The 24307-nt window shown below is 34.3% G+C and overlaps 3 protein-coding genes and 1 long non-coding RNA gene across 5 annotated transcripts; all 4 read right to left on the bottom strand.

Annotated features, from left to right (window-relative positions):
* Positions 1 to 2913: 2913 nt before the first annotated feature.
* On the bottom strand, positions 2914 to 5334 carry LOC146933903 (uncharacterized). The gene is made up of 3 exons (XM_085705705.1): positions 4927 to 5334; positions 3277 to 3415; positions 2914 to 3184 (listed from the first exon to the last, which is right to left on the bottom strand). The coding sequence occupies exons 1-3, from the start codon at positions 5290 to 5292 to the stop codon at positions 3000 to 3002; spliced, it is 690 nt and encodes a 229-aa protein (XP_085561831.1). The 5' UTR covers positions 5293 to 5334; the 3' UTR covers positions 2914 to 2999.
* A 755-nt stretch (positions 5335 to 6089) lies between these two features.
* LOC146933902 (ras-related protein RABC1-like) lies at positions 6090 to 9793 on the bottom strand. Its single transcript, XM_085705706.1, has 7 exons — positions 9643 to 9793; positions 9390 to 9534; positions 9231 to 9299; positions 8798 to 8863; positions 7961 to 8082; positions 6817 to 6945; positions 6090 to 6542 (listed from the first exon to the last, which is right to left on the bottom strand). The coding sequence occupies exons 2-7, from the start codon at positions 9523 to 9525 to the stop codon at positions 6438 to 6440; spliced, it is 627 nt and encodes a 208-aa protein (XP_085561832.1). The 5' UTR covers positions 9526 to 9534; positions 9643 to 9793; the 3' UTR covers positions 6090 to 6437.
* A 2713-nt stretch (positions 9794 to 12506) lies between these two features.
* On the bottom strand, positions 12507 to 17571 carry LOC146933901 (mitogen-activated protein kinase kinase kinase 3-like). Its single transcript, XM_085705717.1, has 11 exons — positions 17009 to 17571; positions 16089 to 16583; positions 15648 to 15735; positions 15430 to 15492; positions 15136 to 15296; positions 14973 to 15048; positions 14474 to 14533; positions 14250 to 14357; positions 13932 to 14156; positions 13330 to 13433; positions 12507 to 13219 (listed from the first exon to the last, which is right to left on the bottom strand). Exons 1-11 carry the CDS (start codon positions 17425 to 17427, stop codon positions 12955 to 12957), a joined length of 2064 nt encoding a protein of 687 aa, XP_085561843.1. The 5' UTR covers positions 17428 to 17571; the 3' UTR covers positions 12507 to 12954.
* Positions 17572 to 20315: 2744 nt separating this feature from the next.
* On the bottom strand, positions 20316 to 24052 carry LOC146933900 (uncharacterized). Of its 2 annotated transcripts, XR_015007602.1 has the most exons (6): positions 23749 to 24052; positions 22867 to 23012; positions 22076 to 22748; positions 21687 to 21968; positions 21508 to 21551; positions 20316 to 21383 (listed from the first exon to the last, which is right to left on the bottom strand). It is a non-coding gene; the product is annotated as an uncharacterized LOC146933900 (long non-coding RNA). The 2 variants fall into 2 exon arrangements; XR_015007601.1 differs by having other exon boundaries at positions 21508 to 21968.
* Between the last annotated feature and the right edge of the window lie 255 nt (positions 24053 to 24307).

Raw genomic sequence — 24307 nt, 5'->3', positions numbered from 1 at the left:
GGTACGGCCGGGGTACTGCAGTGGTACTGATTGGGTACGTTTATCCTCTTTTTTTGGAGAAAATGGAGCAATTATAGTTTTTTTTTGTTTTTTTATAAAAGTCAAACTTAACTCCACGCATATCCTCTTTTTTTTGGAATGTGATTGACTGCAGTCAATATAATAATACAGTCATACAGTTAAATTAACTGCAGCCATTGGATCAAAGCAATGTTTCAGATTCACTTTCACTCAAAAACCACAACACAGCAAATCCAATCTGTCAATTTTCTACCTTTCTCCTCCACGTCTCCACCTCTCCAACCCAGCAAGCTGATGATCCATCTTCCTCCCTTTGAGCCCAACGTATTTGTCGACGGAACTCCGTCCTCACCTACCGGCGCGGCTCATCTCCGATCCCTCTTCTTCCATAACTGCCAACTGCGGTGTCGTTCTCAAATCTCGTCGCTAACCCTGAATTTGTGTTCATCAACCCACATCTTACTTTTGTTACTCGATTGAAGCTTTTTTTATGTTAAAATCGTCATCTGTAAATTCCTCATTTCAAAACTGATTTCATTTTTTGGTTGTGTTAATGATTAGGGATTGTATGAAAACATGGTAAATGTTTAATTTTACAATTGATGGTGGGTTATGAGTTCTTCTTTTGTGTTTGATTCAGTCCAATAACTCACAAAATCAGTGTTGGTGTCGTTTGGGCAATTACTGTTTCATGAGAGCAGGAAGTAATAAGCTTGGGTAGTGGAAGGCAAGGATTTTTTTTTTAGCAAGAGGAAGAAAAAGTTCCAATAGAATTTTGACTGCTCAGTCCATTTTGGGTTGCACGGCTCCATCTGTTGCAGTTGTTGGAGAAATAGAAGGGATGGAGGGAGAAGAGAAAGGATTTTGATTCTTTGTGTGTTGTTAGAGAGGATGATAATTAATGACAACCCTTTGATGAATTGAACGGTTTGATTTTAGCCGACTGCAGTGACTGCGTGTTTTTGCGACTGCAGTCAATCGCGGTCCCTTTTTTTTTTGAGAAAAACAAGCCCTTTTATGAGAATTAATAGCATTGAAGCTAGTCATTTTACTGAAGATGAGGAAGGAAATAGTGATATCGACACAGTTGGAGTGTGATTTTTCCTATTCATGCATAGTTATTAAGTTTTATCCGGTACTTTAGTTTTTCAATTTGGATGTTTTAGCGTTGTAATTTTTTTTTTGGTTGAATTTTTGTCGTCATTTGAGCAATATAATTTTCTCATGCAATGTTATTTATTTTAAATTAAAAAAAAAAATTATCGTAACGTACCCGTACCTTTGTTTTTTGAGAAATGACGTATCCCGCACCCGTACCGGGTACCGTACCCGCACCCGTGCAACACAGTTTAAAAGTTATTTACTTTTGAGATGGCAAAACCAAACTGCGCCTGGTTACAAATATCTGTTTCCGGTCAGATCAACAAGGCACGTCACCTTTTATTCCATAAAATCTGTGAACCAAAGTGTTCTTTCACTGTTCAGTGAAATTAAGAAAAGGGGATGGTAGCGGTTTCTTGCAGCATTGATATATGACGTTGGTGTATATTACACGCAGGAAATAACTTTTGCCTCAGCTTAATGTCAATCGAGCTTGAATGTTGCAAAGTAAAACGAGACGCTTCCTTATTTAACAAAAAACCATGATACGTTGGTTGTTTTGTGCTGGATCCATGTTCAAAAACTACATTTTGCAGCTTCTATTTAAATATGATTGATAAGATTATGGATAAGTTGAGTGATTAATTGAAACCAAACGATGGTTTTATAATAGCTTGTAGTCTTGTGAAATATTTTACTTTTACGTTAAAAAAAAAGTTCAAATTAACTGGCTGAAAGAGATACCGGTGCCTTAGTTCTTAGTTAGGCTAGGCTTTCTGCTTAAAATGCACTTGATGTCCTTCGGTTGTTTTCACTTGGGCTTTGTTTGGGAGTTTGGAGGGGAGGGGAGGGTTTTGGAAAAAATGAAAGAGCAAGTGGAAGAAATAGAAGACATTAGGAGGTTAATTTTTTACTCATAATTTTTTACTCATAATAAAAAATCTCCCTCATTTGGGGGAATTCAAAAATTGTATTGGGGGAGGGTTTTTGGGGGGTTATGAAGGGTTTATATGAATTTTTCAAATCCAATCTATGTTGTATTAGTTTATCATTCTCTAAAAAATGTATTAGTTTATCATTCTCTAAAAAACTGTTCTTTCAAAAAATGTGAATTTTTTGTCCATTTTTCTATATATTTCCAACCCCCCAAAGCCCTCCCCTCCCTTCCCCTCCAAACTCCCAAACAAAGTCTTGGGTTCTATTCAATTTCTTTCCATGGACTAATCCAATCACTTAGTTTAGACTTAATCGAATGTCCTGTAACTTTATGCACAAACAAAACTTATGAAAGGTTCAACATCCAAAAATGTCTGGCTGCAGATTTTGTACAAATTCCAATGAGAAAGGGGTTATAACTCGATGGTTTGAAATAATCAGAAAGTGGACTTTTATTCTTCCGCTAACTACAAACATTTGCGGTTCAACAGAAATAGAGGTAAAAACAGGGTCACATCCACTCAGTAATTTCATTAAACACGAGGGCAATTTCGTGTTTCAATTATTCTTTTCTTTTTTATCTTTTTCTCCTCCGATCAAATTTCAAAAATTCCTTTGGCAATACTAATAATGATAACTCGAGGTGCACATTTTTTCCCAATAGGCAGGTAATAGAACAAGTTAACATTAGAGTTGAACAAATACTAGCTTACAAATTAGAAGCTAAAAAATTTCCCATGCAACATCAAAGACACCATGGAAGAAAAAAAAAAATACAGTTGATTTACATTTCAGAACCACAAGAGTTGAAGTAGAAAATAATGTAAAAAAGAAAAAACGGGTATACATTTGAAGTTGTAATAAAGGTCCAAACCTGAGAAAGTTTTCATATAACTACTAAAGTATGTGTTAAACAAAACGTATGAATATAATGTAAGGTCTTAAGATAGTGTAATGAAATGCTGCAGAGAACTAATCAAACTTGGAGGCCAGTGCTTTGTGTCTCTAACATATGAAAGATCTGTAAAATGAGGATCAAGAAGAGTTGCAATTGTAAACTGGTTTTCAGCAAGCAACGCAGCATGCTTATCTGCATATAAGGCTGCTGCAAGAGCTGCATGTACTTCTGCTCGAGAGAAAAAATAGCATTAGAGAAAAGCGATAATTTTTCTTCTACAGCGTGATTTTATTGCGAAAGTGCTATGAAATTGAACTTACCTGGATACCCCTTTAGTGATATTGAAACGTCTTCCATCTCTGCTATTGCTTCTTCTCTGTCACCAATTTCATATAGGGCTAGTGCTCTCCCTACCCTTGCATACTCAGAGAATGCTAGGTCTTTGTAGCTTTCAATCACCTACAAAAACAGGTAGCATGTTAGAATATGAACATAAACTTATTGATGGTTAGAGTGTGACATGTTATGCCATGAAATAGATGAGGTCGAGCCACCAAATACAAAATGAACCTATTCGACGTCACTCATTTCGTACCCGAGAAGTAATGTATGAACAAGGCTTAATTTTAGCCACATGAAGTTGCAAGGTGGATGAGTGGAAATTCCTCTGAGAACTTTCCAAATCACAAGGCCTCTAAAGTCGGTTTAATTATATATTTCTGTTATCTCTAGTGATTCCAAAAAATAATACACTCTTACATTGACAGAACAATATTACATTTGTTTGAAATTGAACTCTAGTAAAGTCCCAATTCTTGGCATGAACTTTGAATGACACTCTACATATAACTGTCTCACAATCAGGGCCGTCTTAACAAATTTGTTGGCCCTGTTCAAATTTTTAAGGATTCACAAAAAATTTAAATTTTGGGCCCCAAAAACCTAAATAAGACACTAAAAAGAAAATTATTAACAAAAATCACCTTAGTGGGATTTGAACCCACAACCACAAACATAACCAAAAGTAGGCGCACCACTAAAGCTCTGTGTTTTATTTGAAATTTCATTCGCGCTAACGATATATAAATACTAATTAAGTGCCTAGCATATAAAAAAAAAATATGTTTCGGGCCCCAAAAAAATCGAGGCCCGGTGGCATAGCCCAGCCTCGACGGGCTATGGGCCGGCCCTGCTCACAATATAGCCATTGTGCGACATCTTTGCCTCAGATAAACAACCAACAGAGTTGAAGAATAAGAGGGTAAATTTTTCTCTTCAAGCATTAATTTAGCAGTAGGTTAGTAATACTAGCAGTAAAACTTAACTAGGATAGCAAATATTCATTTACTTTTGGGCGATTCTATTAAAAATGGGTGTTTGGAAGAGAGTTTGTTCGAGCTCATCTTATGACCCAAACACTTGTGTGAGTGTTTGGAAGAACTTCTAAAAACAGCTTATGATAGTTTAACTAGTACTTTTTTATCTTATATTTTCATGTAAGCTCCCCCAATGGCCTGCAATCATAGGCTATTTAAGGCTTACCCTTATCTCTCGGATTATAGAAATAACGTGTATGATAAGTGTCTAAGATGAATATCCAAACTTCCCTTAATTGATTGCTCAGTAAAGGTGGAAAAGCCAATGGCAATCTAAAATCTAAATTGATATGGTGACATCTACTACATCTCAATCTTAGATGGATAAGTGCGTATCATATAAGTGTCTATTTTAGATGAAATCAAATCAATTTTTTCCTATAAGCTACAAGTTGTTTTCACAAGCTCGTAAACAGTCTCCCATGTGTTTATGTCATCTATATAAGCTCAAATAAGCCAATTCATATATCATGTCTTGTCACAAAAGGAAAAAGAAAAAACAAATAACGAAAGACATGAACAAGAGCAATCCAATAATCCATTACCAAATTGAAGATAAACAAGCAAGAACCTAACGAAAGGATATTGGGTAACCTGAGAAAAGTATTGAAGAGCGCCATTGAAGTCACCAAGAGCCTGCAACTCTCTACCTTTCTCCAACAACTCAACACCACGAGAAACTCTTTGTGAGATTAAAGCACTTGCATCTCTTTCAGAACGAGTTACTGGGTCATACTCTTGTGAAATGACACTGTCACCTTCACCAAAAGCAGGAAAAGGAATGAAAAGGAAACTAGAGAGGGGAATAGAGAAAAGGAACAAGCGTCTATTTGAAAGTTGAGCTCTGAAAGCTTTGCTTTTGTTCTGATGAAAAGAATTCTGAATTCTGATGGTTTTATGATTTCGCAATGGAAGATTGGAAATGGGTGGTGCTGCTACTGCTCTGCATGCACCTACCATACTTTTCACTTCACTTCCTGATATTTTGCTTTCTACCTCCTTATCAAATATTCAATGCTTTCTTTTATTTTTATTTTTTCAGAATACTTCAAATTGCATTTTGTATTTTGCATGATAAAGTGACGTTTTAGATTAATTTAACTTAACAGTATATTCAATCACTTTTATTTTAAAATTAGATTGTGATGTACGTTTAAAAAAAATATATTTTTTATGTATTTTTTAGGAGAATTTATTTATTTGTATATAAATAAATAAGGTTTTTTTTTTTGAAGTAAAATAAATAAGGTTTATGTAGAGTATAATACCAATCAAAATAAACCCTCTCAAAAAAATTAAAAAAATCAATATAATGTCAGCTCAAAATTAAGGCCTCATATAAAGAAATATTTGGTGTCAATTAGACAACAACAAATTTGTTGCAAATAACCTACTTGGGTTGACCTGGTGGTATTGACTTGGGACCTGAAAGTGTGCTCCTCTTTGAGGTCTCAGCTTCGATTCTCTCTAATGCCAATTTGGGTGGGCTATTTTAGTTTTTTCAAAAAAACAATTTGTTGCAAATCAGATGCAGCAAAATAAATAAGAACAAAAGAAAAATGGAATGTACAGGCTTCAAACACGGATCATAAAAAAGCTCTGCACTGGAAAAATATTAGAAGCTCTATCCCTTCTCACAAGTGATTGTGTGAGTAAATAAATACACAAACTAAATATTAGAAACAGGCTTGGATAGATGATAGTCATTTAGTTAACATTCTTTTGATACTTTCCAACAGATTAAGATGACAAGAGACTTGTCCAATATGTTCAAATCTTATTATTTGATTATCTTAAGTGCTTGCTTTTACTATTGCTCAAGCTCTGCAACATCAACACTCAGAGCACATCTTTACAGGTCTTCACATGGAATTAATGTGTGACTAAAAGAAAAACAAGAAGTTTCAAGAAATTGCAGACGACCGTCACTATATTACATCTACATATTCAAGACAAAACAGGAAGTTGGAACCTAGAAAACTGGAAATGGCTTCTGCATATGTTAAAATAACCAGCAAATTATGTTAGAAATCCATGAAAATGGATGCAATGCCCTTCTCTTGGAGACCATGATTCTTGAAATGCTGCTTCTGAGTGAAATAGCTTCAGCAACAACCGCTGGTGGATGCATCAGACTGAGGTTTGTCCTTAAAAATGTTCTTTTTTACTCCCTTAGAGCCCTCGGCTAAAAGGCTAGGTGTATCAAGAACCTGCATGCAACCAAAGAAAAAAAAATCCCCAGTCACCATCAGCCATTGTTCATCACAAATTAAATAAAGCATTAAACTAGTATCTCAATCCATTTATTGTCAGCCATTGAACTTGTGTGAAAAACACTCCTTTCCCGAAATTGCACAGGCTCATCTTTCAATTAAACATTTCCACCTTCTAATATGCATGGTTGCACCCAAAGAGAATTTACGTTTCACACACCTACTGACCAAAATAAGGTTAGTAAATCAGCATGTATGTCAGTTAATGTACCTTCAAAACAAGCTCTTCAAAGCATTGCTGCACATTTACTCGAGTTTTAGCACTGCATTCAATAAATAGGCAACCATATTCCCTAGCAAAGTCTATTCCCTCTTTCTTTGTCACAACTCTATCACCCTCCTGAAAATACAAGCACAAACATATATAACCAACACATGTCAAATCCTATAATGTAAGGCAAGAAAAAAAACTTTCAGCAATAAGCTCTGATATAATGCAGAAGTCAGACCTAGAAACAAATGTGATAACAGTGCAGCTGACTCGACTCATTCAACAATATAAGCTAGAATTGTAAAACTGAGAGTCCAAATGGAGTCCATGCAATTCATGATTTGTATGTACTTAAATTAAATACCACATGAAAGGATGCAAACAAACCTTCTTCATTGTCTTCTTTTACTTAGTGTTTAATACGCTTTCCTCTAATGATATTCAATTTTTTTTCCCTAAACTTTATCATTTCCGGAGGGATAAGCAATCATGCTAGAAGAACCAGAAGCAAAAGCACTTTCCTCTAATGATATTCAATTTTTTTTTTTTCCTAAAAGTTATCATTTCCGGAGGGATAAGCAATCATGCTAGAAGAACCAGAAGCAAAAGCACAAAACAAAAGAAAGAAAAGACAAGTACATAAGATCAAACGAGCTCTCCAACTTCTACATATGTAAAAGAAACTCCTGCAGAAACATGCTGGTAACCAAATGCAAACTAGAAAAACAACTTAATTGTATAACAGATGGACGGGAAGAAACTTCTAATAAAAACTACAGTGTTATACTTCATCCAAAAACACCTTAAATAAGCAGAAGTGTCAAAAACTGCCTCACCCTCCTTCTCTGCAGTACTCTCTAAAATGAAAATACATAAATTGTCTGAACAAACCGCTATTTTCCGCGATCTGCGATTTACTTAGAAGGATTTTAAACTATTGATCTAACCAAAATTTGCTAACGATTGAATTCCAAGTTCTCTATAAGGAAGAAAACTTTAAAGCGCTGGAATGACATAGATTTTGAACAAGGCAAGCCAAAAAATACATGGATAAATTTTTGTACTCAGACATATTCACTGACATGATTTGAATACAAGGCAATATTACAAGATAGCATTTGACATAAAATTCTTAAAGGAATACCTTATCTACTTTGTTTCCAACAAGCATCTTCATGCAGTCTTGATTTGTTGAATAAAGGTCTATTTCCTTTGCCCATATTTCAGAGAGATTTGTAAATGTTTCTCGCCGTGTTACGTCATAAACTGCATCAGTTTTGGGAACAAAATATAGAGGTAATCAGGTAATCCAAAACTAAGTTTTCAACACGCATCAACTTAAAGAAAAGGACATCTCCCAACTCCAAAGATCATTAAACAGATTGCATCTAATACAAATATTGCAGTCATTTTGGCAGGGAACCCCATCACTAACAAAGAAAGTCCAACTTGGCCATTGAATCCTACAGATTATTAGATGAAAGATCAATTCACTAACAAATCAGTTGTTTCCAGGATATACTGGCTGATATTCCCAAGCAATATGAATGATATCAACTTTCACGAGAATCTAAATCATTAAAGCTTCGATTTTGATAAGAATGGATATAGAAGTAGTATTCTAATAATCAATATCATCATTGGGTCAGCAAACATTCCCAGCAGAGGTCAGAAAAATGACTTAAAAAATGTAAAATGTGAATTAATTTAGGTAAATATTTAACCATGAGGCAACAAAAAAGCTTTAAACATCAAGTAGTTTTGGCCTTAGCCCTACTCAGAAAACAAATAATTCAAAGCAAATCACAGAATATATCTTAAGTAGTGCAATCTTAACAAGAATACAGCAATCCAGATTGGCATCCTATTCTATCCACTGAATATATCACGGTCATCAATACTCGAGGCATTTCACATAACACAGTAAATAAATGTACTATTGGAAGAATTGAGAGGCAAAAAAGGGAGAATAGGAACTTGCCCATGATGATTCCTTGAGCCCCTCTGTAGTAAGAACTTGTCAGTGTTCTAAATCTCTCCTGACCAGCTGCATTATTTGGTAAAACAAAAAAGTAGAATATCAATCAAATAGGGTATTGGGAAGACAATTTAAAAGGTCTCTCCCCCATATATACAATTGGCCTTTAATCTAAAAACCAATATCACATTGTTCCAAGTGAAAGTGGATTTGGATCCCTTAAGCATGGTCTCATTTCAAGCCACGAAAAAATGTGGTTGCAAGGGAAGACCCCGCTAAAGATTAATTATTGGTAAAAGTTGATGGATGCATACTGAGCACCACCAATAACAAGATTACAAAATAAATAAAACTCCAATCTAATGGACAAGGATTTAAAAATGGTATAAAAATAAAAATGAAAAGTGAATAATAATTAATAAGCATACATACATACCAGTATCCCAAATGGCAAGCTTAAGCTTTTTACCCTCTATCGTGACATATTTGACCTTAAAATCAACACCTGTGATAGATAGTAGGAGACGCATGAAGAGAAGATCACAGAGTGCATATAGATAGAATTAAATCAATTAAGGAATGAAAGGAAACGAACCAATGGTGGGAGAGAGATCATCAAAATCATCTGAGGTGAATCTGAGAAGAAGACTACTTTTGCCAACACCAGAATCCCCAATCATTAACAATTTGAACATATAATCGAATTCTTGCTGCCCTGAACTCGAATCCATTTTCTGATTCTGTCACACACACATACACATTAATCTAATTAATATAATAAGCATCGATGATTTCATTTCATGATAAAAATATTAGAGTGATAATTGAGATAGCGATTTGTATAGTACCCAATGAAAAGGACAGGAATGAATCTCAGCAGACGAGTGTTGTAAGAAAGAAAGAAAGAAAGAAACCAATATTAGTGGGTCGGCGATCCAGTATCTATCAGAAAGAAACTCCTAACATGCATTTGCTTTACCAACAAGCATCCCCTCCCACAATTATACAAAAATGTTTCTTCCACCTATAATTACTCCGTGCGAAAATATGATTCATTTTTTTAGATGGTTAATTCAATCCATGTCAAAAAACAATGATTAACTTAATTAATCAGATGTCATGTAGGTGTAAAAAAAGTCCATGTCTATTTATCATTATATAAATATATTTTCATTCTAAAAAAAACAAAGACTTTTAAGAAATAAATTGAAAAAAATAGAAAGATATGTGAGTGAGAAATACTAGTAGTAGTTTTATTTAAGGAAAAAATAGTAGTAATTGCAATCGTGAAATTTAGATTACCTACATTAATCGTTTGCATGCATTCATAAAGCCAGCACATCGATTGCAACTATTTGTACTATCAGTACATCAATAGTTTTTTTTTTTTTTTTTTTTTAAGAAATTAGTGCATCGATAATTGCTTCTAAAGGTTTAAATATCGTGATGAATGAATGCTTTGGTGGAGAATGGTTTGTTTACTGGCTATGGTGTAGGGGCGCAGGAGGTAGTGTCAGTCTCTCATTTACAGTTTGCTGATGACATCCTGCTGGTTGGTGTAAAAAGTTGGGCTAATGTTAGAACTTTGAAGGCAGATTTACTTTTATTTGAAGAGATTTATGGTTTAAATGTTAGTTTTCACAAAAGTATGTTGTTTGAGGTTAATGCAACTGAGTCGTGGTTACATGAGACGACTTTGGTTGTGAATTGGAAACATGGTAGAATCCCTTTTTGTATTTGGGGTTGCCCATTGATGGTGATCCTCGAATGCTTTAGTTTTGGTACCATTCGGTTGAACGTATTCGTAATAAACTGTTAGGTTGGAAGAGTAAAAATCTTTCTTTGGGGGATCGGTTGATTCTTCTCAAGTATGTAATATCCTCCATACCAATTTATTTTCTTTCCTTCTTCAAAACTCCCTCAGGTATCGTTTTTTCTCTCTTGATTCTATTTTTAGCAATTTTTTAGGGGGGGTTGTGAGGTTGTTAGGAAGATTTCGTGGATTAAATGGAATAATTTATGTTTGCAAAGGGAGAACGTAGGTTTGAGAGTGAGGATGTTAAAGGAGTTTAATTTATCTTTACGTGAAAAATGAGTTTGGAGGGTGTTGGACGAGAGGGAGAGTTTGTAGTATAAAGTGCTTTGTGCGAGATATGGTGAGGGGGGTCCGTTTGGTGGCAAAATTTGAATCAAATTAGAAGGGGTGGTGGCATGTTAGATGAGCAGTGGTTGTTGGATAATATTACTATGAAGGTGGGGGATGGGATGTCTGTGTTGTTTTTGGAATAACTCGTGGATTGATGGATTCACTTTAGAAGCTTGTTTTAATAGACTTTTTGAGTTGGCTGATAATAAATTAACCACTGTTGCGAATATGCACTTTTTAGGCTGGGAGGTTAATGGTGAGGCGTGGAAATGGCGCAGAAGATTGTTTGTGTGGGAGGAGGATTTAGTGAGGGAGTGTGTGGATAGGTTGTCTCATGTTGTTCTGCATGTTGGAGTGGCTGACCGATGAGTTTGAAAGATCCATTCTTCCCAACGGTATACGGTTAAAAGTGCTTATTGTAACTTGAGTTCTGCTAAAGTTGTTCGCAATGACAATTTCCATCATATGTTGTGGCTCAAGGCGGTCGCTCAAGGTTAACATTTTTATTTGGCGTTTGATTCTGAATCGGTTAACAACCAATGATAACTTGTTTAGGTGTCATATTTTGGGGGACAATGAAACTTTTTGTTCGGCAGAATGTGGCTTTGTGGAGGACAGGGACCATTTATTTTTTAAATTTGTGTCATATGGTCGATTATGGTTACTAATTGTTGATTGGTTAGGGATTTCAACGGCTTTTCATGAAAATGTACTAAATCATTCTATTCAGTTTAGGGGGTTAGGTGGTTTTTCAAATAATTCTCGTCTAGCTTTTAACATCATTTGAATTTCAGTGCTTTATATCATTTAGAAGGAACGTAATGGAATTTTTTTTTCATAACAAGACTTAACAACATATTTCTTTAGCATAGAAGGTTAAACTCCAAACTTTCTGATGGTTAAAATCATATTATATTTTATTCGAATAAAATATAATATGATTTTAACCATCAGAAAGTTTGGAGTTTAACCTTCTATTTTATTCGATTTTGATTACTATGTTTGAAGGTCAAACCCTTTATTGTGTTTATAGGTTATTTCATAATCCTTTGTAATTTTTGAGTTTGTAGCGTGGTTTGTATTTTGTAATCATTAAACTTTAAAGTTTGAAGGTCATTAAACTTCTTTTGGTTTTGATTTATTAATATATTCACTAGGCCTTTTCAAACAAAATAAATAGTTAAGATTTGTAAGATTTGTATAGACTTTCTCTTTTCTCTTCTCCCCCTCCAAAGTCGCGGTGGAAAAGAGTGTTGGGCTGTTAGGGGTAAAACGAAGGGGGAAACCAACGTGTTCTATCATCCAACCTGTCCCCGAAGCTGAATTGGCTGCGCCCTGGCAAAGTGGTGCTCACCGAGGACAAATGATCCGTCTGGGGACTTTTTCTGGATGACAAGGACAACGTTTTTGTTTGTTCTGTCGGCTGAAAGGAACAGTAGGAATTTTTTATGAACTTATTGAAAGAATAATAAAGTCTACTTCAACTTGCATTCAGACCACATACACTGCTACATACTGAGTGACTGTACAATTAAATAAAAATAATAACCTTAACTATAATGCATATAATAAAACCACAATTTACTCAGATATTTAGGACATTCGGTACAATGGCTCTATCAAGTCAATTTTGTTCACTCATGTGATAATGTCTTGAAACCAAACCATACACGTATCCACTCAAGTAGAACCCTGATATAAAATGAAAAAAAGTGGGTATGAATTTTTTTTTTTTCTTCTTCTGTCATTGACTAACAATATACAACATAAAAGTTACTACAAACACAAAGTACATTTCCTATACAATAATCAAGAAATTGATACAAACAACAAGGTCTCCCCAGTCCAATACACCGAGAGCTTAGGGCCCCTCATTTCTTATGTGATCTGGTTCCAATGTATAAAGAATAGACCAAAATCTTTTGGGCAGGAGTTTATGCTTCAGAGTACAAATTGAAGTGCAACTACGTACAACAGAGCATGCTGGGAAAACCTGGATGTATTTACAATCAACTCAAATGAATCGCATTCTTGGAGATCCACCAGGTGGGGTATGGGCTTTGTATCTAGATGTTTCATGCCAAGGATCAAGAGTAAATGGTGCATTCGATCTCACTGGATAAGAGGGTGTATCATTCAAGGTGTAACTATTTTGTCCCAAAATTGTGTAAGATGGATGAGGAGGAGAATAGAAACAACTCCTATGTTCCTGTCCATATTGTCGCAATGGACTTGAAGAGGGAGATACCGGTAAAGATGTGATCGTTCTTGAATGATCTCTAAACGAGGGAATTACAAAATATGTTAGTCTAAATACTATAAAAATGAAGTATATATCAAAATGCAAACTAATGCCTTAGTTATATTCAACATCAGCTGGATATTTTACCTTGGACTCCTTATTGTTCGTGGAGCTGCAATAGATGACTTTGTTGCATAGTCTCCATCAAGTGAAGTTATACTTCTTCGATTGGAATTAGGCTCTAAAACAGGCTGCAAACAGACACAAATAATAAGAAAGTGCAATCCAGCTCAGCATTAGCAACAGAAACAGAACTTCAGAAACTTTTGCAACTTTCAAATGACATCACACACACACACACGCATATAAATTTATTACAGAGTAAAAGAGAGACAAACATATCTGCTACTAAGATTTAGTAGCACTTGATACGTTTATGGAGTTGATAGTGGCCTGGTCGGAATTGATCCCGAACCAAGCTGTCCCTGGGAGGCTGGGACATTATCTACTTATTCAGTATCATGCTTAAAGCAATTGTTTATCCTCATTATGTATGTTATCAAGGACTCCCAAACATTTTCAGTTGACCAAATTTCAAGACAGCTAAAAAAAGGGTAACCTCGTGCTACAAAGCTCCCGTCCTGAGAGATTCTCATCATAATTTATAATGATTATTTATAAACATAATTCGCATGTAAAAAGTAAAGTATGCAGATTTTCAAAGAAAAAAAATAATGGAAAACACTTACCGGTGTTCGGCTTCCGTCAAACATGTAAGAGGAAACATCTCTGGTTGCAGCTTTTGTTGCTGATTGATCTCTAATGAAGGGGTGTTCTAGTAATTGTTGGGCTGTTGGACGAGCTGATGGGTCCCGCTGTAAACATAACATAATGAAATTCTTCGCATCATTTGAAAGATGCTCAGGAATTATAGGCATATCTTTGCTGTTCCCAATTTTAAATATGGCAGCTACCTGTCAATACAACATAAAAAAATAAATTGGTCCATCATACTCATCAAACAGGATCATACACATAAGGGTTAGCTTTGAAATATCCAATCTTACCCCTTCATACTGACTCCACGGAGGCTTTGACGCTGCCATCTCAATAAGTGTGCATCCCAAGCTCCATATATCAACCGGAAGGCTATAGCCATTTGTGTTCATTACAACCTGAGAAAGACAACATTTGAATACAATACAATAGTTATGGTGAGATAGAAGAGGGAAGAATATGCTTACTTGGAAAGATATTTCATGATTCAAGAAGGGAAGAAAAAAAAACTTACCTCAGGTGCCATCCAGTACGGACTTCCTTTGAATGAAAGCATTGAGGCAGCAGAAGTTATCTGTTCCAGAAAAATAAAATCTCAGAAAATTCACCATAACTCAGAAATCAATCTAAACATAAATTATTTACTTAAGTGCTCCAGATTACTTTTTCTTCATACCATTAAAATCCTATTATAGAACAGAAAATAAAACACTGAAGAGAGTGAGGGATTTCGAGTAATTGCAATGAATGCATCCATCATATGTGAGAGTCGTAAGTGTGTTTACTCTCATGTCAGCCATGTGCATCCATGAGAGAAGGAGATATCTTCTCAGAATTAATAGAATTGCAACTTTTTAACCTTGAGCAAGAGAGTGTTGTTGTTCAACAACTCTCAACTAATTCTACATAATGGGGGTGGTTAAACTATATTTCTGTGCCAGAAACAATAAATGCCAATTACTTTTGAAGTGAGCTAGAAGCAATTTGTTGTTTACAGAATCAGACGAACTTACATGTTTAGCCATTCCAAAGTCTGCTAGTTTGATTTCACCATTAGGATCGACTAGTATGTTAGCCCCTTTGATATCCCTGCCAAAATGAAAACATGATAAATTAAATGAGAATTGAAGTTGCTTAACTGCCACATTATAAATTGAGCAGGAATAACCAAATTACCTGTGTACTGTATTTCTCCCATGTAGATAGGCAAGTCCAGAGACAATCTGCCTGGTGTAATTTTGAATAACAGGCTCCTTGAACGGGCCATATTCCTGAAGTAATTTATGGATAGAACCACCAGAGACATATTCCAAATAAACAGAAAGTGACTCGTCTCCCTGAAAACATGGCAAGTATATTAGATAAACACATGACTACGGTCATTATTCAGTTTCTCTTCTAGTATGCACAAAGCAACAATAAGTATATGCATGGCTTAAACGATTCTAAACTTGGAATATACTAGCATACCAGTTCACTCCCGAGGTATTGAACAATATTTGGGTGTGAAAGCTGATTAAGCAAATCTATCTCCTGCAATCAAATGGAGAATGTGTCATACCTTAGGGAAAACAAAATTACATTTGAACTTATTAAAGTTCAAAGCAACTGTACAAAGATAAACTGCAATAGTACAATTATATGTCTGATGCATCATATATAAATGTTCATAAAAATACTGTAATTACCTGGTGAAGTTGTTTGAGGCACTCTTTTGAATTTTGATCGTCGCAGCCAACCCTGACTTCTTTTATTGCACACATTTGTCCATTTTCACTATGATGCGTAAAATTAGAATAACAAATATCTCAGTAATTTGTCCAGAATATTGACATTTGGGGAGAGACTGAAAACAAGGTTGTGAAGTAATTATGATAGCCATATAACATCAGATTTTCTATTGGCAGTAACAGCTAGCAAGTGGCATTTTCGTATTTAGTTCTTAAAATAAACATATCATATCCTCATACATTGGAAGGACAAGAGCAGAAACCACAATTCTGTCTTGAGACATCCCAGGAATGAAAAATACAAATACATGATAAAAAGCTGCTTGACATTGCCCCAAAAGAGTACTGATTATAAATTCCCGATCGTAAGAAGACTAAAAATAATAACAATATTATTACCTATTGAATCCAAGATAAACATGCCCAAATGTTCCCCGGCCAAGAAGTTTTCCTTTCTTCCACTTGGAGAGGTTAGGGCTACTGTTTTCGAATGGTGACCGTGTGTTGGAAAGAGCAGAAGAAGGACTAGTAGGAGATCCTGGTGGAAGAGGCAATGGGTGACATTGATTCCTTCCGTCGTCTTGCTTTCCCGTAGGTGAATCAAGATTCAAACCCTGCAACCTTGGATGAAGAGGTGATGTCGGGCTAGTAGGTCCTCTCATCGCATTTGGATGAAGAGGTGATGTAGGGCTAGTCGGTCCTCTCGTCGCATTTGGATGAAGAGGAGATGTAGGGCTGGTAGGACCTCTTGACGCGGCTGGATGAAGAGGTGATGTAGGGCTAGTAGGTCCTCTTGATGCATTTGGATGAAGAGGCGATGTAGGGCTGGTAGGTCCTCTTGACGCAGGACCTGGACTTCTTGACCTCACATTGAACTTCACCTCATCTTGTCCTCTACACAAATGAATAGCATTGGGTTTCGTCAAGCAGAAGATTGGGTAAAGACGAGTGTACATATAATAATTGTATCAGTGCATATATCTTATATACCGTTGAATTCACTATGATTATTGACTAAAAACTATGAGATGGATATAACCTGCATAAATAAAATCTAAAATTTTGTAACAAAAATAATAATCTAAAATTAACAAATTTGTGGATCAAATAAAACTAAAATCTTAAATTTCCCTAAATAAGTCATTAAATGAAGTCTAAAAGGGATAATTAAAACTTTTAACATGGAATTAAGAAAAGGAACTAAAACCCCCAAATCTCCAATTAACCTAATACTAGATCAATCAATAATTGAAACAATAAAGAAAAAAAACCGATTAACAGTTAGATTAAGAATATGAATGAATATTATTAGAAATTACCTATTACTAGAAATGAAATGAGGTGAAATTGGATGATCATCAAAAGAGGTAGAAGAACTGACGCTAGAACCAGAGACGGAAAAGGATCCCAAAGCCTGATCGGAGTTTGTAGGTAGCGGCAGCGGAACTCCTTGTTTTTCAGTGGCGGCGCCGCCATCAAATTCCCTGCTAGTCCTAGGTGAATTCCGATTGAAAACTTCATCGAAACTGTTTGGCTTCTTCTTATTCTTATTGTTGCAGTTGCTCTTCTTCTTAATATCACCGTTGCTTCTTATAGCGTTGATCGGTGATTTCATGAAATTGAATTGAAGAACACCACCGCCACGTGTTTGTTCTTCTTCTTCATCTTCTTCTTCGTTGTTGATGTTATTACGCTCTTGTTTGTTCTTTGATGACTTTTTACTCCACCACACCGGCATTCTATTATTTCTTCTTTTTTTTAGAGAGAAGGAGAAGAAAAATTTCAACAAATAGTTATAGCAGAAGAAGCAGTGTTGTTTTTCTTTATGAGAGAGAGAGAGAAAGAGAAAGGGATTATATGATTCATGAATGAGTTATGTTATGGGTGTAGCTAGTGTGTGATTTTTGTAATAAGGTGAAGAAAACGACAAAACGTTGGAGGGACCATACAGCTAAGGGGAAATGAAATGGATTAGAGATTGATTATTGCTACTTGTTTTTATTTTTAATTTTAACTAGACTCTAACCCGTGCGATGCACGGGTTTTGTATATAAATATTATATTGATTGTACATTCAATACTATCCTATGAAACGACTGCAAAAAACAACAACAAAAAATGCAAAAATTACATTAATTTAAATTATTAAATTTATTTTCTTACCAAATAATATTACCAGGTTGTGTTCTTGAATTTCTTTTTTCTCAATCTTCATATTCGATTACATTCATGTTAAAAGAACAACTAAAATAAACAAATTGAAAATAGTAAACATTTTTGAAAAGTCAGAGGGAGAAATCAAAGTAATGTTATAATCTAGTGTAGTGATTTTTGCAAATAAAAAGTCAGAATAAATAACTTCAAGTAATAATATATGAGAAACAAAGAGGCTGACAAAATTATCATCGGAATCAGTCAAATTATCAACAATTTTAAAAATACAACTTTAATATCGTAACACGTAGTAAGCATACACCAAGAAACTGATCCTAACCGCAAGGGCCGTTAATACTATAAAAATGAAAAGGAAAATGAACTTTTATGTGGTAACTGAAATAAAAAGAAATATGAAAAGGAACTTTTATGTGGTAAACGACAGAAAATAATAACAACAACAAAAATAATAATAATAATAATAATAATAATAATAATAATAATAATAATAATAATAATAATAATAATAATAATAATAATAATAATAATAATAATAATAATAATAAATACTGCCATCAATAAAGGAACCATTAAAAATGAAAAGAAATTGTTATGAGAAAAGGAACCGCTAGGGCGTTTGCGTCTTTAAAAAAATGTTTTAGTACTGTGGTATATCAATTTTGGAAGCAACAGTATTTCAATCAAAAAGGAAGTGACTTAGTGGGGAGAGTTGTAAAGTGTAGCCAAGAGGTACCCGGTTCGAATCCTTGAAAAACCTTTTTTTTCATAAAAAATATTCAGATCCGCCAAAAAGGGCGGGATTAGGGTTAGGTCAGACTGTCTAACATTTATATATACTAGATCACCGACCCGTGCTCCGCACGGGTCTTTCCGACTAAAACATGCACAAATAAATTATATTGTAATAAAAAAATGTCGTGAAATAAGTCATATGATAAAAATGTATTTTAGGGATCATATGATAAAAATGTATTAGATTAGTCTTATCATCTTGACATAAACCTTATGTCAAATTTTTATCAAATTAGTCAACCTTCATCGACATGACTTAGTTAGTATATCCCGTTAAAAATTTTCATTTAAATTACAAATCATTAATTCTTATTTGACAACTTTTTATTGGAGTCCAATAGCAAACAAAACATAAGCACGGTGATAGAAAGAAATTCTCTTGAAAAAAGATTGATACCATGATAAGAAAAAGCATGAACAACTTAAATTGCATTGTATTAATAAGAAAATAGTTAACAATTTAAATCCATTGCTACAAAATTTGTTACGATAGAAGCTGACATAGTGAGGAAGAATAGAAGACCAAATATATATATATATATATATATATATATATATATATATATATATATATATATATATATATATGTGTGTTACTCAAACATAAAAGAACTATCAGAAGGTATAGGGGTTCTGAAGAATTGAAACATGGTAGAGGAATAAAAAGTAGTGATGCATTAAAATTAGCAATGACAAACTCAGATCAAGTATACACCTTTTTTTAGTCTTGACTGCACATTATCTTCTTGTTATATCAAGCATTTCGTTGCGCTACACCAAGGCAGTAGGATAAAAGCATCGGCCAACATGGCACAGCACCATCATTTGTTTTAAAAACTCATGCCAACAACTCAATTAATTTAGTTTTCAAATCAAAAACAAAAATGCTCTGAAATTGCTACACAAAGCCTCTATGCAAGAAGTTTCAAACATTGTAGTTTTGTTTCATCGTAAGACACCGGCTAAATATCATCGTATATCATATGGTGTCAAATAATATATGCATACAATCTTTGTGGGATAACCTTGGGGTTTATTATAGCATAAATTTCCATATATATATGATATATCATTATTATGCTTTTTGTAAATGGATTTAAGATTTTTGTTTTCTTTCAAAATGATCGATCAATTAAGAATTTTGTTACCAAGGTAAACATAAAAAAAAATTGTGGTCAACAATCAATCCTCCTGTATTTAGCATATCACTAAACAATTACATTTAGCACACATCATGTTCAGATTTTCTCTTTTTAATAGTACATGACTTTTAATTACTCTAAACAATTTTTTTTTTGGTTACAACTCTAAACAATTACATTCAGCTCACATCATGTTCACATTTCTTTTAATAAAAGATGAATTTTAATTAGTTTTCAAATCAACTTCAACACACCGCTCCATCTAACATTAGACACCAAAAAACATAAAGATACTAAAGCAAATCAACCTTCTTATGCAAGAAGACACACTAAGGCCACCTCCCTCCACATAATCAATGCAAGCGGCAGACATGAATCAAAAGAAACCATGCTTAAATCAAATGAGAAAAGTTGTTTCACATCAATACATATATTATAATATTTACATGAATCCAAAAATTAAAACACTACCGGCGAAACCTGCTATTGCCACTGTTAGCAAAACCAATTCCAAGCCTTACAAACAGACCATGCTTAAATCAACAAAGATGAGAAATCTTGCTTCACACTCCTACGTTATATTCTAGAATTTACGTTACAACGATAGCAACACAAAACCAGCTGAACCTGCTATGGCCAATGACTGAAATATGCTACCACAATATCTTCCCAAAAAGCTATGAGCTTAGTTTACTTATGTCAACAATATGCAATTCAAACAAATTGATATCCATTTCACCAAAAAACACTATAAAATTAGTTTTACATTTAAGTGTCCAAAACTTAATTGATCACTTATAAAAATTACAATCAACAAATAGTTCCAAACTTTTACTCACAAAATAAGCATACTCTTGACAGCAGCAAATAAATTCCTTCAATTGCCATTTACTATGCGTTGATTTTCTTCCATGACATGCTACTCGCAACAACTAATCCACTAAGGTACAAAACTGACTTTGGTAAGGACTACTTGTAGTTTTGAGACTACATAACATTATAATATACACATTATAAAGAGACAAAAGGAAACACAGTAGTTATGCAGGAGCACTAAAAGAAACAAAAGGAGATAAGAACCAAGAGAGCATAAGAAACCATTCCAAAGAAAACAAACCAAAGCTAACTACACTGAGGAGCCATAATAGGGATCCTATCTCATTTACTGATAACTACAAAAGGAATCAATTCTTTCAGTTTCATCATATAGACAAATCCTGCTTGTTGTTGTTTGAAAATCAATCAGAAATAGAACAAAAAACACAGTATTTATGCAGGAGCACTAAAAGAAACAAAAGGAGATAAGAACCAAGAGAGCATAAGAAACCATTCCAAAGAAAACAAACCAAAGCTAACTACACTGAGGAGCCAAACTATTTTTAAAAAAACATCAGAAGACCAATACAAACATCGAGTTAAAGAAGACTATAAAAATCTATTAGCCAATTAAAACAACCATATGTAGACACTGTCATAGGGCAACAACTCCTATGAATTCTCTAGTACCCACTTGCCTGATAATAGTACGATGTGGGATGTTTTGTGCCTGCCATGCTTTTAATTTCATTTGACTCTCAAAATCTAGCTGCAAATCATCAAAAGTTTTCAGTTACATCAATCCACAATATCAAAAGTAAGGAGCAAATAATCTTTTATTTTCTTCACAAATGGCTTAGAAATCACTTCTACATGCTCAAATAATAACTCACCTTTAATTTCCTCATAATAGGGATCCTATCTCATTTGCTGATAACTACAAAAGGAATCAATTTTTTCAGTTTCGTCATATAGACAATTCCTGCTTTTTATTGTTTGAAATCGATCAGAAATAGAACAAACAATATGTTATTGATGACAAAAAAATGTTGCCTGACTTTTAAAAATTTACCTCTTCAAGAATAATAATAGATAGGCAGATGGAAGGTGATAAGGACTTATAGTAACCTGATATGATAAGCACTTTTCAATAAGTGCTTAACTAAATTACAATTGCATATCCAAACATAACCTAAATCAAACATAGAAATTAACGGATCCAATTAAAATAACAAAAATCAAAACACCGTTGTTCCAATGCACTAACCTTGTCCAACAGTGAAATTGAAAGTAGTTCCCCTATCTCTGCTAGAATCAAACTTCATATCATCAAGCAATGTTCCAGTATAATGAACTACACATAAAAAAAAAATCAGTAAAAGTTTAATTCAATTCAATTCAATTAAATCAACGAAGAAAGAACATAGGTATCGCCAACATCATGAGCATCCCAACCTTCACCTTCTTTGAGAAGCTTCTTCTTCAAACCTTGCTTTCCGATTTCCTTTTTTTCACCGACCTTGAGAATTGGATTATCGCGCGGCATCGGCGAAGTTGAAGTCGTCTTTCATGGAATCAACCGCAGGAATATCGAAATTTTACTGTATAAACCGCAACAAAAAAATATAAACCGCAACAAAAAAATAATTACACATGTGTTGAGTGTTTACCAGTTAGGCAGTGATAGGAGAGGAGAGTTTCTTCCAGCCATAGGTCAAGAATAGGAGAAAGGATTTTTGGGTTGGAAACAAAACAGGAGTAATACGTATAAAGTGTGAGCAACAAAATAGTGGTTCGTTTTTTTTTCCTTCTAAAAAGTGAATTATAGACGCGTTTTAAAAAACAGAACAATAGGTTGCCAACACAGTGTTTAAGATATAAATCAAAGAAATATCATGCAATAAACTTCAAGATGTCTCTTTAATGTTTAAGATATAAATCAAAGGAATATCATGCAATAAACTTCAAGATGTCTCTTTAAATTTGCTGCACTCACTTTCACTTCTTCCTCATCGGAAGAGGAGCTGTCATCAGAGTCAGATTCCTCTGAAGTGGTCTCTGGCTGGACTTTCTTCACACTCCCATTTTTAGTTGGGGTCTTCTTTGAAGGAGCAGGAGCTTTTGCAACAGGTTTCTGAGACCACGTAAAATTAACATGACATAAATCAATAACATAACAATAACAATAACAAACAAATACATGATCAGTACCATTCGAAATGCGTTAAAGCATATGCAGTGAAATATAATACCTCATCCTCAGATTCCTCAGAGGATTCCTCCAAACTACTTTCCTCCTTCTTGACTACCTTCAACGCCTTTTGCTTGGCGGCAACCTCTTCTACCCCTTGCTTCTTTGCACTCACTGCCTTGACTTCATCCTCAGCCTGCCTCTTGCCTATATCAAAGTGAAAATAGCCCAATAAGAAAACCGACATCAGAACATAAAAAAATAATCAGAGAAAAAAAATTCACTTTAAAATCAGTTCAACTAATCAACAACTCTATAACATTGCACAGCATGATCAATATTAGAACATCAAAAATATTGAAGGAGAACCAAGCTTCTAGATTTTGGTTAATTCGGTTCAAGCCTATATAATCAACATCAGAAAATACAACATAATAACATCAGACCAAATTGGGGGAGAACCAAGCTTCATCTTTCCGAGAAACCAGTTTGACCAATCAACATCTATACTAACATTAACACACAATAATACATGTAGAACCTAACATAAAACACCAGTAAATCGTATAAATGTCTCGATGGACAGAAAAAATAATCGACTCTCAAAACTCATGAATCAAAACTAATGAAATTCAACTAAAACAAAGCAAAAATAATATCTTTAAAAAACCAAGTTTCAAAAATAAATTAAAAAACTCGGAACAAAAAAATCATATAGATGACTCTCTGAGCTATAGAAATTAATAACACTTAAAAAGTTAAAACCCATGAATCAAAAACAATAAAATTCAAATTAAACCAAGTAAAAATATCATCTTTAATCAAAACCAACACTTCAAAGCTAAAACCCATGAATCAAATCAAATAAAATTCAAATCAAAAACAGTTAAAAATCATCTTTAAGCTAAAAATCGAATCAGAAAAGTAAAGGGGGTATTGGTACCTTTCTTTCCAGACTTCACTGGAGAAACAACAACAGGAGCAGCATCAACCTACAAACAAATCAAAAGCAAACAAAAAATCAGCAAATTACAACAAACAACAACAAAACCTTAAATTAACAATAGATTGATGAAAAAAGCATGCTTTGTAGCGGATTTCTTGCTTGATTTAGGCATAATGAACAGAAAGGAAGAATGAGAAATTGGGGGATGCGGCGGAAGCTATTCAAAACCCTGCGGCTGAGAGAGAATTAGGGTTCTGGAAATAGCAGAGAGAGAGAGAGTGAGGAATTGTGAGAAGAGACAAATAGTAGTAATAGGAGTAATACGATTAGGCGGAAACAGTTAGGGTTTAGCGGAAACACCCATGTTTGTAGCGCAAACAGATGAAAAGCCCTATTTTTCTTTTAATTTTTCTTTTTATTTTCCATAATTAAAGTTTGGAATAGGGTAAAACAGTAATTAATATCATTAGGGCTTCTGAAAAATTAGGGCGAAAATTCTAGCTTGGGCAACTTTTATATATAGTATGATTAGTCACTAATCAGCAACCAGTGAGTG

Source organism: Medicago sativa, chromosome 4 (assembly GCF_051527215.1).
Source record: "Medicago sativa cultivar Bolivia chromosome 4, Bolivia_mono, whole genome shotgun sequence".
Classification (NCBI taxonomy): Eukaryota; Viridiplantae; Streptophyta; class Magnoliopsida; order Fabales; family Fabaceae; genus Medicago; species Medicago sativa.
This window is presented reverse-complemented; position numbering and strand designations above follow the sequence as displayed.